Below are 26,217 nucleotides of genomic sequence, written 5' to 3'. Positions count from 1 at the left end.
TTTAGTTACAATTTTTTTTTAATGCAGGTTCCTAAACTGTTTCTGGTATCACTATTCCTTTATTACTATATTCCATGAAATACAGACTTACAGTTCTATCTGCCACAGCAAACACTGTGTTCATAATTTTGAGGCTGAGCCATAGGAAGAAAATGACATTTATTTAGCAATCAGGAAGTGCAAAAGATTTTTGCACATGAAAAATTAAAATTTGGTTGGGTCACTTCACTGGTTAAGTCTCAGCTTTGGGGAAAGCCCAGTTTTCCATGATAACTTAGTTCTGTTGATGCTAGAGAGCTTCAGGCAGTGATCACCATCACCCCTGTGTTCATCTCCAGGGTCTTACAGTATGTCTAAAATATACAGATGTTTGTCAGAGGCAGAGTGGTCTATGCCACAGTGAAAGTTAGAAATTAAGATTCACAAAGACTTGTTCTCTTCATTTGGAGAAATGAATTTGGAATTCAGCATGATCAAAACCTTAGTCAGTTTCTTACCATAGTATGTTCAACTCTGTCTCCCCTTGCATCCATACTGGTAGGTGGAGCTGATCGGACATTTCACAGAATTGGGTAGCGGGAGAGAATGCTTTTGTGAGTGTTTTATTGCCCAGTGATAGTGCAGGACATTCCTGTCATTCTGCACTGAGAAGGTGTCAGGATTCGCCATGATAGATCGGGGGGGGGGGGGGGGCAGCTACACAGATGCACATGCACGAAACCCAGAGGCCTCTGGAAATTCCACTTTGTTTATTTTCCTTTAGGCTTTATTGCTCTCATGTAGAAAAGAAAATTTTAACTCCCTCTTTGTATATTATGTTGTTTGTTCTGTTAAAGAGATTGGGGTTCAAACCAGTGAGGAGAAACAATAAATAGAGCAGAGGTTTGTCAAAGGGTGTGTGGCAGGGTGGACAACGTTGTAACTTTGTGCCTCACTTATTTGGGGTTCATTATGAAGTGGAAATGATCTAATAGCCAGTAATAACCGAATAAGGGAAACCACCCTTGTTCCCTTTGTTCTGTCTGTAGCTTTTCGAATGTATAGCCAAAGTGTTTTGGTGCAGTAATTGCATAAAACCTCAGATCTGCTTAGCAAAATGTACTGTTAAAAGTTTTTCATTACTTATTTCTCAAATGGGGAATCAATAGACTCCAAAATTATGCTTTTAAGAAAATAGAAAATATATCTTCAACTTTTTTTATAATCTACTATAATAAAGCATTTGCGATCTGCACTTTCTGGCATAAAATGACCTGACAGAATTGGAACTGAAGAACACCTAGTGCAGCTTCTACTGATGTTCAAAATTCATCTTTAATTGCTTTGCCAATCTGCTCATATTTATATTTTAGTTTGTGGCCTTTTGCACTCTAGAATTTTTCTTTTTTTGCTTACGTTGATTTTTCTAAAATAATATTCCATTTCAGTTCTTATGGTATCTTGTGCTATTTCAAGTGACAAGTGTTGAAAACTGTATGAAGGTCTTTTGAAATCCAGTTATAGCAATAATTAATCAGTGATCAATACCAATTTTATTGTCTAGATGAGTTTTTTAATTAAAATATATATAAATTGAGACAGGGAAATGTAAAAGGTTTGCCATCTTTATTACCTAAGTTAAAAATGCTTTTTGGAATATAAAAGCCTAGTCATTTGAAATCCTTCATATAAAGAAGGGGGGAAACTTCGGTTTTAAATAGCCCATCTGGCCTTTGGAGGCTTTTCCCTGGGGATCTGTGCTAACTTCTGCCACATAGATCGCACCCGATGATGGACATAGCCCATGGCAAAGAGGCCAGGCAAGGAAAGCAAATGGACTTCTGTGAAAATACACGAGGGACAGATAGCATCCTGCTTGCCCAGTAAGTGCTAGAAAACGCTCTAAAACATGGGAAGTACAGACAGGCCCCAGCAGGTCCAGCATTCTTATGTTGGCTGGGATTCTGGTTTTTAATGTGAGTCCTTGTTCTCTGTGAAGTAGACCTTTGACCTACACGTTACCCTTTTTTTTTTCTTAAGTGTTTTGAAGTTATAGCTGTATAATGTTCTCCAGGTTAGATCACACAAAAAACTTTGATTTAATGTTTTAAATTATGTTATATATCAATATAGACTGGGTTCTTAACTATGGAAAAATACAAGGGGTTTATCACTAAAGGTTTTAAGGAGTTGGTTTATTTTTTAATTGCAATTGCTTAGCATCTATAGAACTGGGTGGCCCACACAAGGTCTTCTAGTAAGACTGTTTCTTGTTTGTTACGGTTGACAAGACCACCACCCTCTCTCTGTAGGAACCCCTGTCAGTGACAAGAAGAAAGTAAAATCTTTGTGATACGCTATCCTGGGCAACTTTATATAATTTACTTCTAAAATTATTTACTAGCCTAAAAGTGAGTTACAATGAAGAAGTCTTTTAGAAGTGAGATAGTTTGCTTCCAAATATATTTATTAAATTTATCAGGGGACTTGTCTCTACCCTGTGTGTGTCTGTGATGCTTGTGACAAAAATTAATACCACATTTCATAATATACAATTCACTTTTGATGTAACTGAATCAGAAAATCTAAAAGGCAGATTCAGCATGGTAGAGTAGAAAACAGTGTCCTAGAAGTGAGAATAATGATCGTTCACTAGCTGGGAATCCTTGGACAAGGAAATTACCATTCTCTCTGAGACATAGAAAATGACAAGAATCCTGCCTCAGCTACCTCGTGTACTTATATGGGAAATAACCTGAGGAAACAGATGTGGAAATACTGAAATATAAATAAATGTCCCCTAACACATGGGAGTTATTGCATTCTGAATTTGAAATTTTTCACATGCAAGTAAGTCTCTAATTTTCATTAATATATCGACAATACTACAATATCTGAGCTGACATAGTCAGCCTCTCAGGAGGCCTGTATCATACCAAAAGTCAGTGCTCTGTTAGGATGCCCATGTGATATACAAATGTGACATCCTTGTACCATCTCTGAAGTCTATGGTGCTCAGATCTACACTCAGTGAGATTTTATGAGCTGTTCAAAATATATGATAGACAATTTAAGATTTCATTTGATGTAAAACTTTGGTGGGTTTTCTTTCTGGAGACTCAGAAATATTTAGTTTTTCTTAATTTTTTAATTAAGGTACACACAATAAAATGCACAAATCTTAGAGTACAGCTTGATGAATTTTGATATGTATATACATTCCTATAACTATTGCCCAGATCGAGATATATTTTAAATCCCAGAACTATTTTAAATCCTTCCAGAAGGTACTTATAGGTTCTGCATTTAATTTTAATTTAAAACTAGTGATTGTGATTTTTTTAAGATAAGCCTTCTTACACCATCTAGTTTACCAAACAGCAAAGTGTGTGCCCTCTAGATCTGAGAAATAACATAATTCATATTTGTTTTTCCTTTCTTTATTCTCTTTTTCATTGCTGAACAAAGAGGATGTTGAGAGAGATTTTTCTCTCCTGATACCAGTTGGCCTTCAAGTCTCCCTTCCAAACTGCCCATCACCACCAAAAAATAAAAAGTTATAGAAATGCTTCCTCCTGTCCCTAATCTGATTCTTTATGTTGGTCTTATTCTCGCCAGACCCCTTTTATCACTTACCACAATGGACTGAATTCTCAAGCCCCAGTTCTGTCTCACTCTTGAACCTAGATGAGACCCATCAGAGGCTTGCGTCAGATACAGTTTATCCATCTCTAACTAAGGCGGGCAGGGTAAATGTGACACACAAACTGAAGTAACTTATGGTAGGATGAAAACAAGACTGACGAGGGCTTGTTTAGTATTGTTGTAATGAGGTTGTTTATGATATCAGTTATTTGTAGCTAGAATTACCAGAAGGTGAAATCTGCGCAGAGAGGAATAGTCAGGAAAGAAAGGACTTAAGCTAGGCCTTGAAGGATGTGGCATGGGACTGATAGAATAGACGGAAGCATTAAATAAAAGGTGCAAGAAGAGTTTTCAGGCTAACAGTGGCCCCACAATGTTAATCCAGTGGGCTCTGGGTGGGAGCATAGTCCTGTCCTCAGCACATCCGTCCCAAACTCCCCACCCCAGACCCCAACTCCCATCTTCAGGCCCAGGTACATAAGTATATGTATCTTTGCATTTATAAGAGTTTGTTTTTAATGTATCTAGAGGTGATTTTTCATGTAAAGTCATTTGTCTTGAAGAAGGAAAATACTTCTCTATTGTTTTGGTGAAGGGATTCTTAATACTAAGCTTCACTCTGTGACCTAAAATTGTAAGTGAAGACTCTTATAAATCACTCAACTTCGTAAGATTATATAAACAACTCAGATCTGTAATATAAATCTTACAGTTTACTCCAGTGACTTGATCCTAATGGAGAAAGAAGCCTGTTTTTCCTGGTTATATCTTGCCCTTTCTCCTTTATAATGTCCACGTTCGAGTCTGGTGTGCGGCAGCTGCTGGGTGGCAGAGAGCAGGACGTGGGTTTAGCAGCTAAGCTTTCTGGGGAGCGTCGCCATTGCTGTTTTGCATTTGCTTTGTGGTGCTCTCAGCTTCACGGAGACGCATCTGATAGTATTGGCACCAGAGCTGCATCAGGTTCACTATCAAAGAGGGGCCCTCTACTCCCTATAAGCTTTAGCCCAGTTTAAGGATCAAACCCCGACAATAGCTTGAAGAAACTTCCATTCCATGAATGCTTGATGAGTGTGATTACTTTCTTAGTAGAAAAAGAAAGCTTGTACTGGTTACATGTTTTTTAAGCAGTTGCTGAAACACCTACTGAATTGGTACTAAATAAAACATAGTGGTACTAAAAACTAGGTCCTATATAAGTGTTTGGCAAACCTGAGGACTTTCAGAGCACACCCTCCTGCTCCTGCCTCAACAACACGGTGATTCCTCTCTGTGAAGAGGAGCCCAGATATGTGCCTTTTAAAAAGCACCTTCTGATAATTCTGTGGTCATTTATTAGCCATATGTTGAATATGTTGGTTCAAAAAAAATGTGTATGCAAAAAAAAAAAAAAACCCTACTTACTTTGAGAGGAAGTATGCTATGGAGATTAAGAGCTTCAACTCTGGAGCCAGCTGGCCTGGAATTGAATCCCAGGTCTATCATATTTATTTATAATCTTGGACAGTTTGTTCATCTGTAAAATGGGATATAATAGTATGTACCTCATGGGTGTTGTGAGGGCTCAGTGAGCTATAAAATATAAAATACTTTATGTGGGCCTGGCTAAGAGTTACCAGTCAATAAATTTTAAGTACAGTTATTTATTCTTGTCACTTCTATTTTACTTCCAATAAATTTTTCTTAATCCTATAGAAAAGAAAACTTTAGTGAATTTCATAAGGCAATATAGAATAGGTTAAGAGGGCATGAGAGAACATTGTATAGACTTTGAAACAAGACAGAGCTATGTTTGAATTTCACTTGTACCCCATGGGAAGTTGTATTGTCTTAACCCTCTGTTTTCTTACCTAAAAAATGGGAATATTGATGCTTGCTACAGTGCTGAGTTGTTGTGGAGTACAGATAAGCATGTGAAAGGTGAACATACCCCTAATGTATAGTAAGTACTCAAAGGATGTTATCTATTTTTAGTGTTATTATAATATGTATAACTTGTATTGTAAATTGTATAATTTGTCTAATACACAAATGCTGGGGATATTTGTATAAGTTGACTATAAATGTCTAGTTATTTAATAAGCTCTAAGGTTTCTTTTAAGCCCACTTGATAGGGAAAGGACTAATTAGTTTAAATATAATTAGTATTTGTTAATTTGTGTTAACTGCTTAACTGATTACTGATTAATTGATGCTAATTAGCTTAAATACTGACTAGTAAGTCATGAGTATACATGTTAATATGTACATAATAGCTCTATGTATATAGTATATGCATATCATTCATAGGTAGAGTCAGTACCCAGCTTTAGGAGGAAAGAGAAGAGGAATTCAGGAAGGTTTTTTTCTGAGGAAAAGGCTTTCTAGTTCATGCTGAATTGTGACATTGATTAGAAATTAGCCAGGATACAATGGGAGGAAGTCAAGTGCAAAGAGTAGCCTTGAGAACTGCGCATTGCCTCCCTGAAATTAAGGGGATGCATGCAGTTGGAGTTACTGGGAAGAGACCAAAGAAATCCAAGAGAGAAGCTGGAGCCAGACCAGGGCTAACAAAGTCCTGGTAATGAGTTTAAATTCTCTCCTAAGGGCAATAGGGAGCCTCTAACAGTTACCTTTGTAAGGAGGGGAGTGAAAAGATACGCACATTAGAGCAACCGTTTCCGTGCCTTTGTGGCAGGTGAACTGAAGGAACCAGGTGTGGGTGGGCAGGGAAGTGGAAAGGAGGCTGTGGCAGAAATCCAGGGCTGGTGGCTAGACTAAATTAGAGTTCTCTTTCTTTAAGTCTTCCATGAAGGCTGGTGGGGTGGCCCTGCAAAACTGATTCTGGTGATGAAGCATTGATATTGCCTGAGCCTGATTCCCTAATATATGCACCTCATCCTGAAGTAAGTTAGATCCTTTTGGAAGTTGCATTCAGTGTCCTAGGCCACTGGAGTGCCATTAAGCTCCTGCTCTAGCATACTAAATGGAATGGAATCTCAGCCTGTAGTCAGCCAGTAAATGAGTATAACTTACGTTGAAGTCCAGCTATTGTACAGTCTTAGAAGTAGCGTTAGGTCTGGAAAGTCACTTGGGTACCATTTAGAGTACTGAACTGTGATTTACTTGGGCATACCTCATACCTCAGTGGCCTCTGTGTGCCAGTATAGCTTCCATGCCTTTTTCTACTTTGTTCCAAGGAATAACTTATGGAATGAAAACGTCCACTTAAAAAGTATATTTTCTGTATATTATTCATTTTCTTAGTGGTTAGGGATTACTGAGGTTAGTATTTACTGTTCAAAAATGTGTAGTATAAATGAAAGTAGCAAGTCATAACCTAAAGCTGTGTAGTTTAAATGGAAATAACAAGTTATAACCCAAAGTAATTTTTCCTATCAAGTGTATATAATAGTTAAAAAATACATTGATATTCATGTTGATATCATCCAAAAGAAATTTAAAATGTATGTTCAGGAAGTTTTTTACATGCTCATTATAAGTTTGCTTTGCTTTATATATAATATTAATATTAATTATTTGCTGATCTACCAATACATCAACTGTGAGTCATATGCCCGTGAAGTCCAATTATAAAACTGATGTCAATCTGGTAAGTCCTGCGAGATCCACAACTATGTCTTAGTCATCTTTTTATCCCCTTGTAATTATCACCATGGGCCCAGAATTTAATACATGTTTAATAAGTATGTGATTGCCACATGCAAATGAGCATTTATATGGGAAGCTGGTCTCACGAGACCCAAGTGCTCACAGTGGAATAAATATTAGTGTGAGAGCTCTCTTCTTATCTGTGACAGGTGTTCTGGGAACTTTGAACAGTGAGTATTCCCTAAAGATAAAAATTAAGAAACTCAAATTTAATCTGTGTGATAACTAAATTTGAAACCATCTTTGGAAATATTTTCCCTTCTTAATAAAAATAACAAATCCTTGGATCAAGTTTTCAAAGTTATGCTTGATAAATAGGAAAAAAATTTTAGATAAGCAAAGAGACTGCTGTATTTATCTGGTTTGGAAAAGTAGAAAGGGGAAGACATACATAAATATACTGAGAAATTTTAGAAATGTTTACTGGAAGAAACTAATAGTTCCTAACATTTGTGTGATATTGTAGATAGTTCTTTGGGCTTTCTAAAACATTGCCTCATTTGAGCTGTTTAAGAGTTTTTGCAGATAAGGAAGTTATATCTTAGAGTAGATGATTTGTCCAAAGTCCAAACAGCTCATAAGTGATGAACTGGAAACTATGTTTTCTGACTCATCAGCCAGCATTTAAATGTTCGGTAGTAAGTAAATAATTGACACATACTGACTGTCGCATCATACGTGAAGGAATCTGTGAATAGCTGGTTCGCGATGAAACTTCCCCCCTACATTTATTGCCTATACCACTCATTTGCCATAAAATTAAAATTTTTAAAAATGGTCTTTCTATTTATAGAAACAGCACAGGTTCTGAGTAGAAAATTTTTAAATGTGCATTGGCTTCATGAATATTATGAGACTAATGATTGTACTCCTCCATAAATAACATTTCTGAGATTTCTGTGCTTTTTAAAATGTTTTATGCTTTTAAAAATATTTTGAGTGAGATCACCAAAAACATTTTTTGGTATTTTAGTTTTTACTTTAATAATATAGTATGAACATTTTCCCGAGGTCATTATACACCATTATAATACTCTTTCAGCAGCTTCATAGTGCTCCATTTTCTGAATAACACCTATTTGGGGATGCTTTCTATGTTTTGTTATTAGAAACAACACTGAAGAACATCTTTACTAACTATTTCCTTGTATAAATCCCTACTTTTTTTCCTTAGAGTAAATATCTGGCTGGGTTAAATGATATACAAAATTTCTTAGTCATTGACAGACTAGTCCAATGGAAAGATTGTGCTATTTAAATTCCTGTTTTGCGGCGATGAATGACATTTTTTTTCCACATTTGCCAACCCACGATATTGTCTTTCCAAAAATCTTTGCCAGTAAAATTAACAAAAATAGTATATTGTTGCTTTGCATAATTAAACAATAAGATAGTTTATTAAGTGGAGGAAGGAACTAAGATGTGCTCGTATGTTTATATCCGAGGGTGTTTGTTGTTGAACATATTCAGACCTTCAATAAATACAGTGTTTCCTAGACATGTAAAACATCAAACATTGATTATCTTCCTCTTTGACCTTTTTTAATCGAATAATTCAAGTGCTAACATTTTTTCTTCTGTAAAATAAAATAATCAGTTTTTTCAATGGGCTCTTATAATGCCAAGCACAAGCCTGAAAGCATTTTAAGTTCTTTATAGTAGCATCATAGATTTTGACTTTGCAAGAACTCTAAAGATCATCTAATCTGATCTCATCATTTTACATTAAGCACATATAATATAAAGATATAAAAAATCCTTGTGTGTTTTACAAATTAAAATGGAAAGCTGTCTAATGTTTCTACACAGATGTCTAATTTTGCCTGTAGTTTGAGTTCTATCTCATCATTTTACATTAAGCACATTTAATGTAAAGATATAAAAAAATCCTTGTTTTACAAATAAAAATAGAAAGCTCATGTCTAATGTTTTTGCACAAATGTCTGATTTTGCCTGTAGTTTATATGAGTTATTCACGTCCTTAGAAGTTTAAACCTCTTTACTCTTTAATTGTTAGTAATATAGTGGAACTAAACTTGTCAGCCATTTTAAGAGAACAGAATTTTTGCCATGGCAGTGGATTCTGGTTTTGAAGAAAAACCAGATGCATTTGCTGTATCTAAATAATAATAACCTAACTTTGCTTTATCTAAATAATAATTTCCTATAGGCACATTATTCTGCAAAGTTCAGTCAACCATGTTTCTTTCCATTTTTTTTAGGTAGCAGTTTTACAACATCATCAGGATTATATACAGGGAATAATTCACTCACAAATTCCTCTGGATTTAACAGTTCACAGCAGGTAATTTTAAGAGCCAATTTAACTTCAGAAAAAAAATTAAATGCAACAGATGATTTTCTTATATAAAGAAAGATCTGTTTATATTACACTATAAGTGAGAGCTTACCTAAGCCTCTTAATATATATTTTTTCTTCTAAAAGTCCCTTCTAACAGTCTCATATGGTGAGTTTTTTGGTTTTCGTATTGGTTTAATTTTACCTAGTAATGCATCATGGAAAAGAAGAGATATGAAGAGTGTTTCTGATCTTACATAAAATTTGCTTGCAAGTCTAAGCACTTCAGTCAGCATATGCTTGTGTGCTCCTTTGTGAATTGAGAGAAGACACAGAAACACACATATATTTAGTCATACTTGGAAAAGTTATCAGTAAGCAGCAGGATGCTGACAGATTATTCTCGTGTGGTTTGATTTGCAGGACTACCCATCTTATCCCAGTTTCGGCCAGGGTCAGTACGCACAGTATTATAACAGCTCGCCATATCCAGCACATTATATGACGAGCAGCAACACCAGCCCAACAACGCCATCCACAAATGCCACTTACCAGCTTCAGGAACCACCGTCTGGCATCACCAGCCAAGCAGTTACAGATCCCACAGCAGGTAATTACGTGCACTTTATTAGTCCTATAGGCTGTATTTCTGGTAGATTAAATGCATTTTTCTACAAGCATATATTCATGCAATGGTTGAAGAGTTTTGCAAGTTTTGGCAAGACCTAAGTATAAGTCAAACAGCATAATCTGGGATGAACTTTCTATTTTTAATCTTCTTAAAAATCTTTGTATGAAGTGTGTAACTTCAAAAGCACATGAAATGGAAATTTTATTATAAGCATACTCAAGATACATGTATAGCTTCTAAGATGCATTACTGTAAAGGTATTGCTATGATTATTAACTATAATTATTGATTACTTGCTCTATTTAATATGAAAATAGATTATTTCACTTCAGATTAAATGTTTATCATCATTAAATATTTTTCCAAAAAAATCAAATTGCATGAAAGAATTGATCATGGAAAACAGTGATTCCCCTGGCTCACCCTTTCCTGTTCATAGCCTACTATGAATTTCATAACAATATCTGAGAATGAGCAGTTTTCATACTTCTGCACAGCCCTCCATGGGCCCTTTCAATGAAAGTCTATCTCTGCAAATTTTCCTACTGTGTTTTTGATATTTCTTCCTCTCATTAGTTCTTTCTGGAACTCTTCAGATTAATTTAGTCTTTACCTACATTTCTTAGATTTTTTTCTCATACCTCTCACCTCTTTTTCTTAACTTTTTATGTATGTAGTCTTTCCTTTCATGGATTATGAGATGAACTGTTATTTAACAGGCAGAGTGTTCTTCTTGCCTTTTATTCTTAGAGCCAAGATCTGCTCTTTGTTACAAGTCAGAGTAAAATGGTCTTACATTGAGAGACACATCTGTGACTTTGTGCTCAGTTTGGTAGTTTTGCTGTTTATCAGAAATCACACACACAAAAATTATGTAAATGATGCTAATTTAAATTTTGATTATTTTGACTAGGCTTACCTTGTAAATGTTAGCAGATGAGCCCTGCAAAACTCCTTTAAGTTTTTAGGATTTCACATTTTTCTCATCAATGCATGCAAACACAGTCTTAGGAAGTTAGATCATTCCTAAACTTGTATTCCAACTAATTACAAATACTTTTTCTGCCATACATCTCAGCTCTAAACATTTTTATCTTTGTTCATCATTCCCTTACCTTTATTTAAAATAACTAGCTTGATGTAATAGTCTTCACTCAGTTTACATGTATAAATGCAGTATTCATATAACCTAGCATACATCTCTCTCTCCTCTTACTTAGATTTCACATCTATATAATCACACTCAAAATAAACTTCATTATTGAAAGTATTGAATTTACTGTAGAAGTTATTGTGGAATTTCCCTCTCTACTTCCGTAAGCTTCATTTAGGCATCATGAGGGAAGAGTGGCTTGTCCCCATTTTAGGGAGATACTGTGTTTTCACATGAACCATATGGGTCATGCAAGCTTCTTGAGAACTAATAAATAAGGTTTGGAAATGAGGATAGCTATGTGAATGAAGGATAGAAAACCTCTTTAGGGCCTGTGGAATAATAAAATGAGGGAAGAAGATAGCAGAATAATTTTACTTTATGACATTTTGGCTGTGAAGAGTACAATATAAAACAGGTGAAGACTTAATCATGTTTCTTAAATTAAGGATTAGAGCTTTTAAAAAAAGATCAGTTGGTCGTACCATAAAAGATTGTCTCTGAAACTTGATGTTGTTCTAAGTGAATTTTATTTGTAAAAGGGATGACATATGAAAAAGTGTGGATGACTGAGCACAAAACCATTACTACATAGAAAACAATGTGAAATGGTACTTTTCAAAAGGTGGTAATGATTTTATTTTAAAATGGAATGATCTACTTTATATTTCATTTGAATAAATGCTTAATGTTTTAGGTTCTTATTTCAATTGCAATATCTTTATGGCTATATGAATGAATTGAACTGGGGAAAAAAAATATTTTTTGGATTTCTTATATTCCCCACTTCCCACTAAAATGAGTGTGTATGAATCAGCCTTGTATTGAATATTTAGAAGTGAAAATGTCAGTGATATTCCACATTGGAAAACAAGTACAGATTACTTTAAAAATTCAAGGAAGACTGTTTTGTTTTGTTTTTTGTTTTGAACATTTGCAGTTAGATTGCACATTCAGCCTAAGATTTTGTGTTAACTTTCCATTCTTACTAGTCATATGTACAATTATAGACTTGATGAAAAAGAAGCTTTTATAGTAAAGTAGATACAGTCACTAAACTAAAGATTTAGAGAGAATGATTTACCACATATAACCTAATGTTTTTGTTTAGAAAAAAATAGTAAAAATGTTTATTTTTTGTTGAAATAATTTCAAGTGGTTTGTTTTCTTTTAATAGTCTTTTGGGTTTAAAGACAGTGTTTTTGAATACTGGAAAGTTAGTCTCTAGTCATTAGTTGATCTTATGTATGACTAGGTTTCTCTGCCTTTCAGTTTCCTGGAATTATGAAGTACATATGAGTGCACAGCATGTGTGCTTCTCCCACATTTTATGATATTTGCTCTTGTATCATTCATTGAATTGTTATGTCATATGTCATATGAACATATAAGATAACACTGTAAGGTTTCTTTTGGGACATGTAAAGGATCGTTTGTCTTTTTTACTGTGTATTTTTAAAGTTATATGAAGAATAGGTATCTTTTTAGTCTAGATATTATGCACGTGCCTCCTCATGAATCTTATGTTAAATTATTTTAATGTGTTTATAATTAAATATTAAAGCTATATTCTTTGGATAAATGTGTAATATAAAAATAACAAACAGGCAAGTTTAATCTCAAATTTTTAATTCATTTTAGAAACTAAAAACTGTGTGCCTTTGTATTCATTTTTATTTTTCATTGAGGTATAATTGACATAAAACATTGTATCAGTTTCACATGTACAACATGATTCAGTATTTGTATATACTGTAAAATGATCACCATAATAAGTGTAGTTAACATACATCAACATATAGTTACAAAATTTTTTTCTTGTAATGAGAACACTTAAGATCTACTCTCTTAGCAACTTCCAAATCCTTGGCATTCATTTTTAAAAGTGAGTTCATTAGCTATGTTTTGACTATCTTAATGAAATAAAATTTATATAATCTGAAGACATATAAGAATCCTTCTATCTTCAGAAATTCAGTGAGGCTTTTCTGGCCATTCAGCAACATTTTAATTCAGTTATTAGATTCAAAAAAATCATGCGTACTCTTCAGCTAGCAGTGCCAGCTTCCTTCTCCCAACTGAAGGACGTCTTTGTTGCTTCCAATTTCAACAATTATACATAAAGCTACTATAGACATTTGTGGGCAGGTTTTTATATAGACATAAGTTTTCAACTCATTTGGGTAAAAACCTAGGAGTGTGATTGCTGGATTTTATAAGAAACTGCCAAATTGTCTTCCAAAGTTCTATGTGGTTTTACATTCCTACCAGCCAAGGAATGAGAGTCCTGTTGCTCCACATTCTCATCAGCATTGATGTCAGTATTTCAGATTTTGGTGATTCTAATAGGTGATCTAGTTGTTTTAATTTGTATTTCCTAATGAAATACAATGTTCAGTATCTTTTAATATGCCTATTTTCCATCAGCATATCTTCTTTGGTGAGGTGTCAAGCTCTTCTGCCTACTTTTTAATCAGGTTGTTTTATTATTGAGTTTTAAGAGCTCTTTGTATATTTTGGTTAGAAGTCCCTTCTCAGGTCTGTGTTTTGCATATACTTTTTTCCAGTCTGTGGTTTATCTTTTTATTCTCTTAACAGCATCTTTTTTTTTTCATGTAAAAGTACTTAGTTTATTAATCCTCTCATGAAAAATCTGCACAATCAGCACAAATAAAGTCACTACAGAATCTTTACTTCTTCTGTTGTCCAATCTCCAGCTCACTTTTTGCCAGCACCAACAATGGCCTTTTCAGTCCCCCTGACTTTCTTCATTCTGTTCTGGCATTCCTTTCACTGTTTTCTTGAGGTCTTTTTCTTCTTATACAGTCCATGTTTTGCAAGTCTATGTTTGGGTTCATTTTTCTTTGCATAATCCAAAGAATCATAAATCTTGCCAAAGCCAGTTATCCTGTCACCACCAAAATGAGTTCTGAGTCCAAAACCAAAGATGACATCTGGTGTGGTCTTGTAGATTTTGGCTAGTTTTTTGAGAAATTCTGTCTTAGGTACAGTTTCCTTCCTAGGGTGAAGGACATCAATGACCCTTTGTTTCTGCTGAAGTAGTCAGTTGATCATGAACTTTGTGGCCCATATAGTTATTTTGTCTTTCATGATGCTGGTGGATCTTCAAACAGGCAGGGAGGAAAAGAACTCTTAACTGTGTCTTTTGAAGAGCAGGAGTTTTTAATTTGAATGAAATCCAACTTATCTATTTTTCTTTCATAGAATATTCTTTTTTTTCCCTCCTATGTTTTGATCTAGAAATTTCTTAGTTTTGCATTTTAAATTTAGATCTATGATCCATTTGGGGTTAATTTTTTTGAAGAGTGTAAGGTCTATGTCTACACTTACTGTTTTGCATGTGGATGCCTAGTTGTAGCACCTTTGTTGAAAAACCTATCTTTACTTAATTGACTTCACTCCTTTGTCAATGGCCAGTTGGCTATATTTGTTTGAGTCTAATTCTGTGCTCTCTATTCTGGTCCCTTGATCTATTCATCTGTTCTTTTGCCATTACCACACTGTCTTAATTACTGAAGATTTGTACTAAGTCTTACTTTGGGTAGTGTCAGACCTCTGACTTTGTTCTTCTTAAGTGTTGTGTTGTCTATTCTGGGTCTTTTGCCTTTCGGTATAAAATTTAGAATCAGCTTGTCAATATCCAAGTAACTGGGATTTTGTTTGGGATTGAATTGAATCTATAGAGCAAGTTGGAAAGGACTGAAAATACTGAATCTCAACAATGTTGAATCTTCTTATCTATGTACATGGAGTATCTCCTCATTCATTTAGATTTTGATTTCTTTCATCAAAGTTCTGTACTTTTCTTCATATAGCTCTTGTACATCATATATATATCACATATATATGTATGTAATATACTAATATAAATGGTATTATGTTTTTAATTTCAAATTCCAGCTGCTCATTGCTGATATACAGGAAAACAGTTGACTTTTAGGTATTATTCTTGTATCCTACAACCCTGTTATAATCACTTATTATTCCCAGGACTTTTTATGTTGGTTCTTTGGATTTTTTTACATATACAATCAAGAAAAGACAGTTTTATGTATTCCTTCCCAATTTGAATATCTTTTATTTCCTTTTCTTGTCTTATTGCATTAGCTAGGACTTCCAGTACAATGTTGAACAGGAGTGGTAAGTGCCTTGTTCCCAATCTTAAAGAAAAATCATCTAGTTTATCACCATTAAGTATGATGTTAGATATAGGTTCTCTGTAGATTTTTCTTTTTTGTCAACTTGAGGAAGTTCTCCTCTATTCCTAGTTTGCTGAGAGTTTGTATTGTGAATGGATATTGGATTGTGCCAAATGCTTTTTCTACATCTGTTGACATGATCATATGATTTTTCTTCTTCAGACTGTTGTGATTTAACCATCTTTTCATACCTGGAATAAATCCCATTTTGGCATGGTATATAATTCTTCTTATACATTGTTAGATTCAATTTTGCTATTTCATAGATCTTTACGTCTATGTTCATGAGATATGTTGGTCTGTGATTTTCATTTATTATAATGGCTTTGTCTGGGTTTGGTATAATGCTGATGACCTCATAGACTTGTTAGGAAATGATCCCTCTTCTTCTGTTTATTAGTATCATTTGTTCTCTGAATATTTGGTAGAATTCACCAGTGTTTTCTGTTGTAGAAGATTAATTATTGATTCAGTTTCTTTAATAGATATAAGCCTATTCTGATTACTACTTCTTGTGTCAGTTTTAGTAGAATATCTTTCAGGGAATGGTCAATATCATCTAGGTTATAAAATGTGTGGGCATAGAGTTGTTCAATATAGTCTTTTATTATCCTTTCAATGTCCATGGGATAATTAGTGATGGCCCCTTTAATTTCTGATAGTGATAATTTGTGTCTTCTCTTTTTTTGTCATGGTTAGCCTGACCAGAGGTTTTATTTCATTATCTCTTCAAAGAGCCAACTTTGGCTTTATTGATTTTTTTCTGTTTTCCTGTTTTCAACTTCATTGCTATCTCTGAGTTTTATTATTTCTTCTGCTTACTTTTGGTTTAACTTACTCTTCATGTTTCAGTTTCCTAGGGGTTGAAGCTTATATTATTGATTTTAAATCTCTTTTCTAATATACACAGTTGATGCTATAAAGTTCCCTCTAAGCATTGCTTTTTTTGCATCTCACAAAATTTGATGGTTTTGTTGATTTTAATTTAGTTCAAAATATTTTTATTTCCATTATCATTGAAACTGTCCCTTTTCAAAAGGTATATATTTATAAACATTATATTGGAGGAAAAATCTTAGAACTTTGATGTATAGTATATATATATCATTTGCTACAATTGCCCAGTTATTCACATCTTCCCAATTAAATGGCTTTCTATTGTAGAGATTGTGTTTAGTGTCTGAGAAAAAGAATATTCCATGGTAAATTCAAATTCCACTCTCTATAAAAGGAAATTTTGATCAGAGACAACTCTTTTTTTTTACTTATTCAAATCTAAAACTTAACACAGGATCACAAATACATGGTTACTTTAAATTTTAAATGACTGACTTCATTTTTTATCAAATTTCTAAAAGAAAATTTCTTTTAAATTTCTTTTAATTTCTTTTTAAAAACAATTCTTTTACAAAGTCAATGATTTTCTTCCATATTCAAAGCAGATGTAAGGAAAAGATATTTTCCTTTAATACCCATATCTAAACTCACCTTGTAGCCACTGACATATAAAGAGTATGCTATTTCCTGGTGCTGAATCCTAAAATCTTAAGGCATATCAATACCAATATAACTGAATTCATTTTTTCAAAAAAGTGAGAAATAATTTACCCCTTGGAGTAATTGTTAAGAAGAAATTTTTTAAATTGACTTTTCTCAAGAGTACTTAAGATATTCTCTTAAAAATATTTTTCTTTATCATATGACTAATATATGTATAATCAAAATATGAACACTCATTTGTAATCCAATTACTGTGTTGTATTTAAATAATTTTGCTTGAAAATATAATTCTTGTCCAAAATCTCTTAAACATCTCATAATAATTATGACTGCTATCATAATAATACATAGTAAAAATACATTCATAGTTTTTAGAGCTTTGCATTACATTACTTGCAATTTCATTAACATACTCATGACATAGGTACTATTTGTCCCCATTTTACAGATGAGGAAAATGAGTCACATAGCTCTTTAATGCTTGATAACTGTTAGGTATTATTAAATTAAGAATGTTGACACCAAATTCTTATGAAAGGACCATTGTATTTCTTAAATAATATAAAACAATCGGAGAGAGAAGAGAGTCTCAATTGTGTATACAACATTTTAAGTTAATGTGAAGTAAAAGCTATTTATTAGGAATAAATTTGAATATGGATGCCATAGAAAAGTTATTTTTTCAAAGAATTAGTTCACTTGGATCTCTTACAAAAAAACTTGATGTTGAAATCTACCTTTTCATGTTCTGACTGCATACAGACAATTTACTAGTTAAGGTGATATACGGGAATCTTGCCAATATTGAATTTCAAGTGACAGAGGAAAAATCAGTATAAGAGGGAATTCAATATGCATGGGAAACCATTTGTTCCCTCTGCTGCTTTGATCCTTGCCAAGGCACAGGAAAGTAGAGCAAAGCACCTGAAAACAGAAGAACATTCTTGTGCAAAGTTGCAGGAGAACTCGGAGCTCTCACAGGAATTCAGTGTGACAGGATGAAAAACTAAACTAAACTGCCAGCCGTCTTCCTATCCATGCAGACTTGGGGCCACATCTGTGCTACCTAGTATGCCTACCTCTGTGCACTGTAGAAATGATCCTGAGGTGTGCGGTAGTATGCATCTGGATCCCTACATTTTGCTGAAAATCTCTAGGCCATACTTGCTCGTTTTCACAGATGGCTTGTGGACTATGGAGAAATTAACAGTTTGCTCAGCTCAAAAATAAACTCAGTGAAACAATTTTAACTAACATTTTGGAAACATTTGTCGGCAAAACAAATATTTGTATCTAAAATAACCAGGCTATTAAGATGTGAGAAAACAAAACAGATGTTTACTTGGGGTTGTTGGGTTTGTCTTGATGGCATTTGTTTTCTTCTATTTTTTTCTGAGAGGATATGCAGTGTTAACCTTAATTAGATTATAAGATTCTTGGAAATAAAGTTCTCTTTTATTGCTTTATATTGTCAGGAATGTAATATAATAAATGAGTTGCCTTACCTTTGAATTTTGGACTGTTTCCATGAAGTGAAAAATGCAGTGTTTTAGCATTTGCCTGTTTTGTGCCTCATTACTGGTTTGACTCATTTTTTCAGTTGGCCAGAAGTCAGGGTGCCGTAGAGAGTCCATTTTAGTATGCTTGGATTCCAATATGTAATTCCTTCTTACATATAACATGATTTGTATTTAAATAATCAAAATAAGAAAACATATATTAGTGAGATAAATAAATTAGTTTACTAACCCTCGCAAAAATATATCACTTTATTTTCTTTCAAGCATATTGACTCATTGTTTCTGCAAAGCATTAAGCATCTGTCCTAAGGAATGAACACAAGTCACTGTAGGAAGTGCCCCTGTTGAAGCTGGAGGACATCAGTATTTACTGATTAAATTTGTGAATTGGAGATGGTTGGACAAAGAATATACAAAGTAATCAGGGTTTGCTATCCCTTCACCTCATTTAATTGGGATCAGATGGTTTAGTGGATGAGTTTTGTATTAACTTTTACATAATGGTAGGATTGATGGATTAAATAGCTACCAATGTTATTCCTAGTTTGACAGACGAAAATTTTTAAGTTTAATGATTTTTTAAAAGTCTACTGAATAATAATATGTGAGTATGGAACAAAATGATCAAAGTACAAAAGGATTTAGAAAGAAGAATAAAATTCCCTTCATCTTCTCTACTCCATTTCTTTCAGCTGAATTTCTTGTGTATCCTTCCAGGAATACACTTTGTTTATATGAACACATTGAAAGCACCTGCGAAGGCTACTAATTTTTTTTTTCATTCAACTATATAGACACTTTATTGCTTTTTTCCTTAAAGATAATGAATACTCACATAGTATTCTGCACCCTATTTTTCCCTTAATAAAAAGGGAAAAATTCAATAGGTATTTTTGTTGTGGATTTTATATACAAATATAATAGCAGCTAATATGTATTTTTTGAGCACTTAGTATGTGCCAGACATCATTCTCAGCACTGTTCATTCATGAACTTAGTTCATTCCCACCCAGCCCCATGATTTAGGTAGTGTTGTTCATTATTCCCATCTTACAGAGGGGGAAGCAAAGAGAGGCTGGTCACAGCACTGGGATTTAACCTCCAGAAGCTTGGCTTCAAGCCTGAGTTCTTAATCAGGAAAGCATGCTGCTTCTTGCAACCACTGTGTCTGGGATTTGAAGCTGCAAAAAAATGAAAATGTAAACAAAGAATCCCAAAAAGTAGTGGCTACATGGTATTCATTTTCTTTAATCATTTATGATGTTCAGCAAAGACATATATGAGGAGATACTCAGTTAAATATGTGTTAAATGTTTGAGCTCTATTTGCTGACAAAATATGTAGGTCTGAAATTATAGTGAAGTTGTATGTAGTATATTTATAGCACTCCCTGAACAGTATCAGTTTGTAGAAAAAGATGAGTTTGTGGATATCTTGGATAATCTAATAACCAATTGCTCACTTTTTCTCTTATGATCCACTTCCCTGAAGCTGTGCTATCCCCCTCCCTCTTTGTCCTATTTTATAATTACCTGTCATGGACATGCTTAGGAACATGTTCTGCATCTCTTTATCATTTCCCTACCCTCTCTCAAGGACTTCATTCTCTTGCTTACAAACTCTTTATTTTTCTTTTCTCTTTATTTCTCCACTTTCAGCTTCTGGCTGATAAGCAATAAGTATAGAGATAATGATCTTATATTAAGAGAAAGGAAAGCCATCCATTTAAAAGTGAAAGATGTCTTAATCCAGTACAATCACCTTCCAAAGCTTTTGAAAATATTTATATGACCCCTTCAGAAACTTTACTGAAGTACCTCTTCATGAAATTAAAATTGCATTTTCAGTACCATTATTTAACTCAGATATTGCCATTTTTCACTTTTGTGTAACTGCTGATATTTGACTATAATTTTCTAATATTTTAGGTTGTATATGGGTAGTATTTGCCTGAATTATTGATTAACTTGATCATCATGGATTGGTTTGGAAACCATATCTACCATTACCATTGTTTCTGTGAAACATAATTTCTAAGTTTCAAATAACTGATTTAACAATATTTAGAACATAGCTGATTTGTCTTATATGCACAATCTACTTCAGTATGAAGCAATTGGGCAACAGGCAAGCTTGGAGTTTTGAGGTCAGTATGGACCATATAGGTTCTTTTGCTGAAGACCTTCATTTTACTGATTATGAATAAGGGATCCAGAAAGACTAAATTCTTCCAAAGCAGCACAGCCTGTCATCGGTGGCATTCCTTGGTGTCATGCTGGAGTGGCAGTCTGGGAAAACAGCACACTGTGGTGTGGCCCTTCCCACACTGCCTGGGGAGCATGTCTGTCTGCTGACAGTAGAGAAGGATTTCCTTTACTGGGCTCCCAAGGATCAGCTGGGGACACAAGATACCAGGTTTAAGGCTATGAGGGTTCCTTTAAGTCTTTTCTGACCTTGCGATTCAATAATATTCACTGAGAATTGAATATCCTGTATAGTGCTTACTACCCATACTTCGCTGGATGCCCCTCTCCACCCACCCTCAGCCCCCTGGGGAATATCTGTGAGCTTCTCCTGGTCACTACACTCCTTAGGAATTCAAATGAGAAACTGGTATGGTGGCTGAGGACTTGGAGTGGAGCTGACCCAGATTTGGATGCTGGCTCTATTATTTGCTCAGGGCAGGTGTACCAGTTTTCTATACAATGCAAAGACCACTCTTGTGTGTAGGATGAATGTGAGAATGAAGTTATGTAAGTGGCCAGCATCGCTACTGATAAACTCTCAAGTGTTTGTTTCTTCTGTTTATGCATTCAGCAAGTGTTTATAAATGCTGTGTGCCAGGTGCTGGGGGTATAGAGGTGACAAGAAAGGCAGGATCCTTGGCCTCAGGAAGCCAATGCATTTGTCCCTCAAATATTATTACTGTGGTGCACTGTGCATTGTGATTGTTTCAGAGAATAAAGCCCCTGAAGTGTGGTTCACCAGCTTCCTTCCAGTAAGAATGACTGTGGGAGATTTAAACCAGAGGCTGAAATACGTGAGAAGGATGATAGAAGTTTCTTTGAGGTTGTCCACAGAGTACTGGAGAGTACAGATAATGGCCATACTTCAGGGATGACAGAGCTCTCTTAATTTGGTTACTAGACCTTGACTGTGGAGTTAATTTACCTGGAGTTAATTTACCTGGGAGACCTTAGTGATTGTATGAAGGAGAAGTAATGTTTGTAGAATACAGATAGAGAAGTCAAAGCAATTCTCTAAAATTAATTCAATTAATATTAATTGACTCTGGTTAACCGTATAACATGAGTCAACAAGTTTACTTGCCTTTGGTTTCTTTTACACAAGTTTTTATGGGAGATGTCTATGGCTGATAAAGTTATCAAGATTCCTTATTTTAAATCATCTACCCTCTGATAAGGTAATTTTCACTGAGAATCTAATATAATGAGTTTTTTCTATTCAAGGTCTTATTGAGGTCCTTTTCCTTTTCTTTCTTTTCTTTTTTCTTTTTTTGGTCAAGATAGATAACTCATAACTCCCACTTCAAAATCTCCCAGTACAAAATTTTCATAGCCATACTCTGTGGCATATAACTTTGAAGGCTTGATGGCCAATTACTTCATAGGTCTGTGAGGATCCCAAGTAGCTTTCTGAGGTCTGTCACAGGCCTTTCCTCCAGGGCTGTGGCCTTCCACATGGAATCTTCCCCAGTTAGGTCTCTTAATTTTCATCAGAGAATGTCATTTCTATTTTCAGCACAGCTAACATAGCAAAGCCTAGGGGTTTCTACTCAACTGAGCAAAGAGTAATAGCTCCACTCCAAATAACTCATTAGTATAACCTGTTACCTCATTGCTTCTTAAAACTGAAAGATAAACTTGCTTCTGTCAGCTACCAGAAGGATACATAATGGCCCCTTTTTTTCTAGATATTTAAAATTTTACCCTTAAAATAAGCAAGATGCCTCACTCCAGTGGTCTGCATTCTGACACTAAAAAAGCCATCTGGAGTCAGTCCATAGTCAGCCTTACAAGTAAGAAAACTGTGAGATTTGCTGGTTTATTTACCGTGAGGGTATGTCCTGCCATAACACAATATCCTCTCTATGGACAGGCCTGTGAGGCATTTCCATCTCTGCTCTGCGCTAGCAACATTTATATTTCTGTGGAGAAATTGATGTGTCTCATCTTCTGCACCCCATGAGCCAGAGAACTATGTGTCCTGGCCTAAAATGACAGCAGCCTTCAGGGCAAGCAGACCTGTGCTGACCACTCTCTCTGGAATTTGTTTAACCTTTCCCACCTCAATTTTTCTTCTAATGTACTCATTCATTTAAAAAAAAACTATAGTTATTGTGTATAAATTTGGTGGGTTATCTTAAATTCTTTTTGTGGAAAGTATACAAATTATCCAGAAAATAAAATTAAGAATTAATTTCATTTTCATTCTGTTTCTTTCATAAGAATAAAGCCCAGAGAAACAATTCACCACAACTACTCTGTGTGCTCAGGAAACATTTATTTTGTAAATTACATTAAAGCCCCTTTGTAGACATCACCATTTTGGTTAGTATGTGCACAAAATCCTCCTCAAGATTCTTATAATTAGCTTCCCAAGAGCACACAGCTCTCTATCTCCTCTCTGCTCAGAATCCCAAACCTGTCCCATCTTATTAATAGGCTTGTTACTCATTTCAGTTCTGCTAATTTATATAAAAAAGCATGTTACCAATTGTAAAATGCCTCCCAATTCATCTTCTCTATCACTGACATCATTTCCGATTTCTGTAGATTTTTTTATTTTCCCTCCTCTGTGATACTTTAAATGTTCTCCCTTTACATATCTAAGAATTTTCTTTCTGTGGAGTCTCTTTCCTTTCCAGGTTCCCATTTAGTGTTTCAGTCTATTTGTTCATCTAATTAGGTCCCTTGTCTAAGCTTTGATAGTGAAAAAACTTATTGAGGAAAGCACATTTCTCTTGATACTTATTTCTTAATCTTGCTATTGAATTGCATTACACCATTCCCTAACTGAAGGAAAGGCAGAAAACACAGTTTCTTCTACTGCCACATGTAAATGAGGGTTTGATGATACTTCAACATCTCTTTAGCTGTTCATTGAGCATCTCTTAATTGCAAAGTGCTTGTAGGTCTGTGGGGATACAGAGGGCCAGAGGGTATTCCCTGTCCTCAAGGAGCATTTTATGCGACCAGCCAAGCCTAATAAAAGCTACATTTTTTAAAATGTGTGCTAGGAGAAGCAGCAAAGTGCTCCGGAAAAATGCAGGAACAGAGACACCACATGTAAACTGGAGACAATGCTAACAGGTGAAATTCATCCTCAGCACTGAAAGATGCGAGTGAGTGAAGGACAAAGCACAGGGAAGACTAAAGAAATAGAAACTTTCAATGGGCTCAATGGTGTCATTTCCATCAGAACAAGCTTAAACTATATTTAATTTTCACTGAAGGATGAAAGTGTTTTGAGCTGGAAGATCACCTATGATCATATTTAAGGGTAAAATAACTGAGCTCAGATAGGTGACTGGCCCATCCACTTCACATGACAGCAACGCTAGTGTGTTTGTATGAAATACGTTAGTGTGCGCTCCTGCATAATCTGCATGGTGGTGCTGTCCTCATTTTATTGTTGAGAAAACTGAAGACCAGATAAAGGCCAGATAATTATATGAATTACAAGTTACCAAGCCATTCAGATCCTACTATCTGAATCTGTAGGTTATGTTGTCTGTTACCATGAACCTTCATCTGTTAGTTTTCCATGTTCTATCCTGCAAGTTAGGGAGGATGTGGAGATGGAACAAAACCTGCAATTTCCACTCCCTCCACAGGTGGATTATTTCCCAAAACCTTGAAGGGAAAGAAGTTTACATGTTGGAGTCAGTGCAGGTTCGTAATCCATGCAGCTCCCCCGTGGTCCTGGACAGTCACTCCCTTCTGGCCCCCAACCTCCAGGAGAAGGTGGCAGCCCAGCCTCCCTAGGCTGGTGCCCCTCAGAGCTGAGCTGCCTATCCTTGTGCTCATCACTGCAAAGGCGAACTTCTGACTTTAAGAAGTAAAGTTTTCTGAGAAAAGTCAAGTCAGGCCCGGTCAGGTGTGTGAGGTAGGAGAGGGAAGATGGAGTGTGAGAAATAATCTCAAAGCCTAGAAGAGGCCCAAATCAATCCACCCTCGACTTTTCAACCTGAGTACGGCCTTACTTTTACTGGAAAGGAGTAGGCCTCCACCTGGTTCTGCACTGTATGGAGTAAATGAGCCCAAAAGATGGAATTAGAAGCCCAGGGTGTCTGAGTTCTCTTCCTGTCAGATCCTCCCTGAACAAGCGTGAGGCACATTGATAAGTATTTGCATGTGACACATTCCTTAAGAGAGTTGTTAAACAGAATTTGCAAGGGGATAAACAGGACTGTGCATTTTGGAGCCAGGGATGTTCCACATGCCAGGTTGTTAGCTCATTCAACAGCAGGTGTGTTCTGAGCCTCTTGTGCTCCAGACACTGATCTAGATGTGGGGGACTCAGCAGTGAGCAAAATAGTCTCTGCCCGCAGGGAGTTTATGTCCTACCAGAGGACACAGATGACAAGAAATATAAATATAAATATTTATGGTGGTCAGAAGTGCTTGGAAGAACGAGATGGTGTGTAAAGAGAGTACAGTTAGGGCAGGTAAGCTATTTCAGCCAAATGGTCCACCAGGTGACATTTTAGCAGAATCCCAGAAGAATTGAGCAGAGAGCAATCTTGTCAGATGGGGAAGTATGTCCTGGGAGAGGAAACAGCAGTCACCAAGGCCCAGAGGCAGGGCTGTGCTTGGTGGAGTTAGCAAGCCACACCACAGGAAGCCTGGTGTGGTTGGAGCATATTGGGTGGGGGTACGGGCTGGGAGGTGCAGAGGCCTGATAGTGCCAGACACATGAGCATGTGGGGGTTTGGATTTTATTTTGAATGAGGTGAGAAGTGTTTAAGCAGAAAGTGGCATGATGTTATTATATCTAAAGAATGTCTGGTTGATGGGCAGAGCATAAGCTGTAGCAGGGCACCAAGAACAGAGTGAGCATGTAGGGGATGCCTGGGGTTGCTGGAGGAGGTGGTGAAAGGGGTCAGAGTTTAGAGATTAGGAAGTAGAGCTGCCAGGTCTTGTTAGTAGATTGAACATGAGGAGTAAGAAAAGAAGAATCATGGATGACACCACAGGTTTTGACCCAAACAGCTGGAAAAGGTGCACTTGCCAATTATTGACATGGGAAAATGGCAGGAAGAGGAGGTGGTGTTGAAGAAATCAGAGTTTCTGGTTAGTATGTGTTCAGTTTGAAATGTCTGTCAGAAATCCAAGAGGGGAATGACAAGAAAGTTGTGGGATAAGTAAGTCTTGTGTTCATAGGATGGTTTAGGGCCTAAATCTGTGAGCTCTCACGGGTGCTATTTAAAGCTTATTGCCTTGATGAGTTGACTAGGGCAGCAAATGTAAATACAGAGTGGGGAGAGCCAGGCACTGAGCTGGGGACCTCAAAACCAAGAATGAGGTACTCCAGAGGCCAAGGGAAATAAGTCTTGCAGCTATGCTGGTCAAAGTTTGAGAAAAATGGATATTATGACT

At 35.5% G+C, this 26,217-nt stretch overlaps 1 protein-coding gene and 1 pseudogene across 8 annotated transcripts in view; one reads left to right on the top strand and one right to left on the bottom strand.

The window, feature by feature from the left end:
• Positions 1-26,217, top strand: part of EYA1 (EYA transcriptional coactivator and phosphatase 1) — a 350,015-nt gene that overhangs the window by 245,062 nt on the left and 78,736 nt on the right. For all 8 annotated transcript variants that reach the window (XM_073229681.1, XM_073229679.1, XM_073229677.1 and 5 more), the window contains 2 exons: positions 9,495-9,577; positions 9,995-10,181. In XM_073229681.1, coding sequence (XP_073085782.1) covers positions 9,495-9,577; positions 9,995-10,181 — 270 coding nt within the window. The remainder of the gene's footprint in view (positions 1-9,494; positions 9,578-9,994; positions 10,182-26,217) is intronic.
• LOC108388100 (small ribosomal subunit protein eS24-like) lies at positions 14,038-14,466 on the bottom strand (annotated as a pseudogene).

Source organism: Manis javanica, chromosome 2 (genome assembly GCF_040802235.1).
Source record: "Manis javanica isolate MJ-LG chromosome 2, MJ_LKY, whole genome shotgun sequence".
NCBI classification, from domain to species: Eukaryota; Metazoa; Chordata; class Mammalia; order Pholidota; family Manidae; genus Manis; species Manis javanica.
Note: the sequence above shows the minus strand (reverse complement) of the source record. Positions and strands in the feature narration are given on the sequence as shown.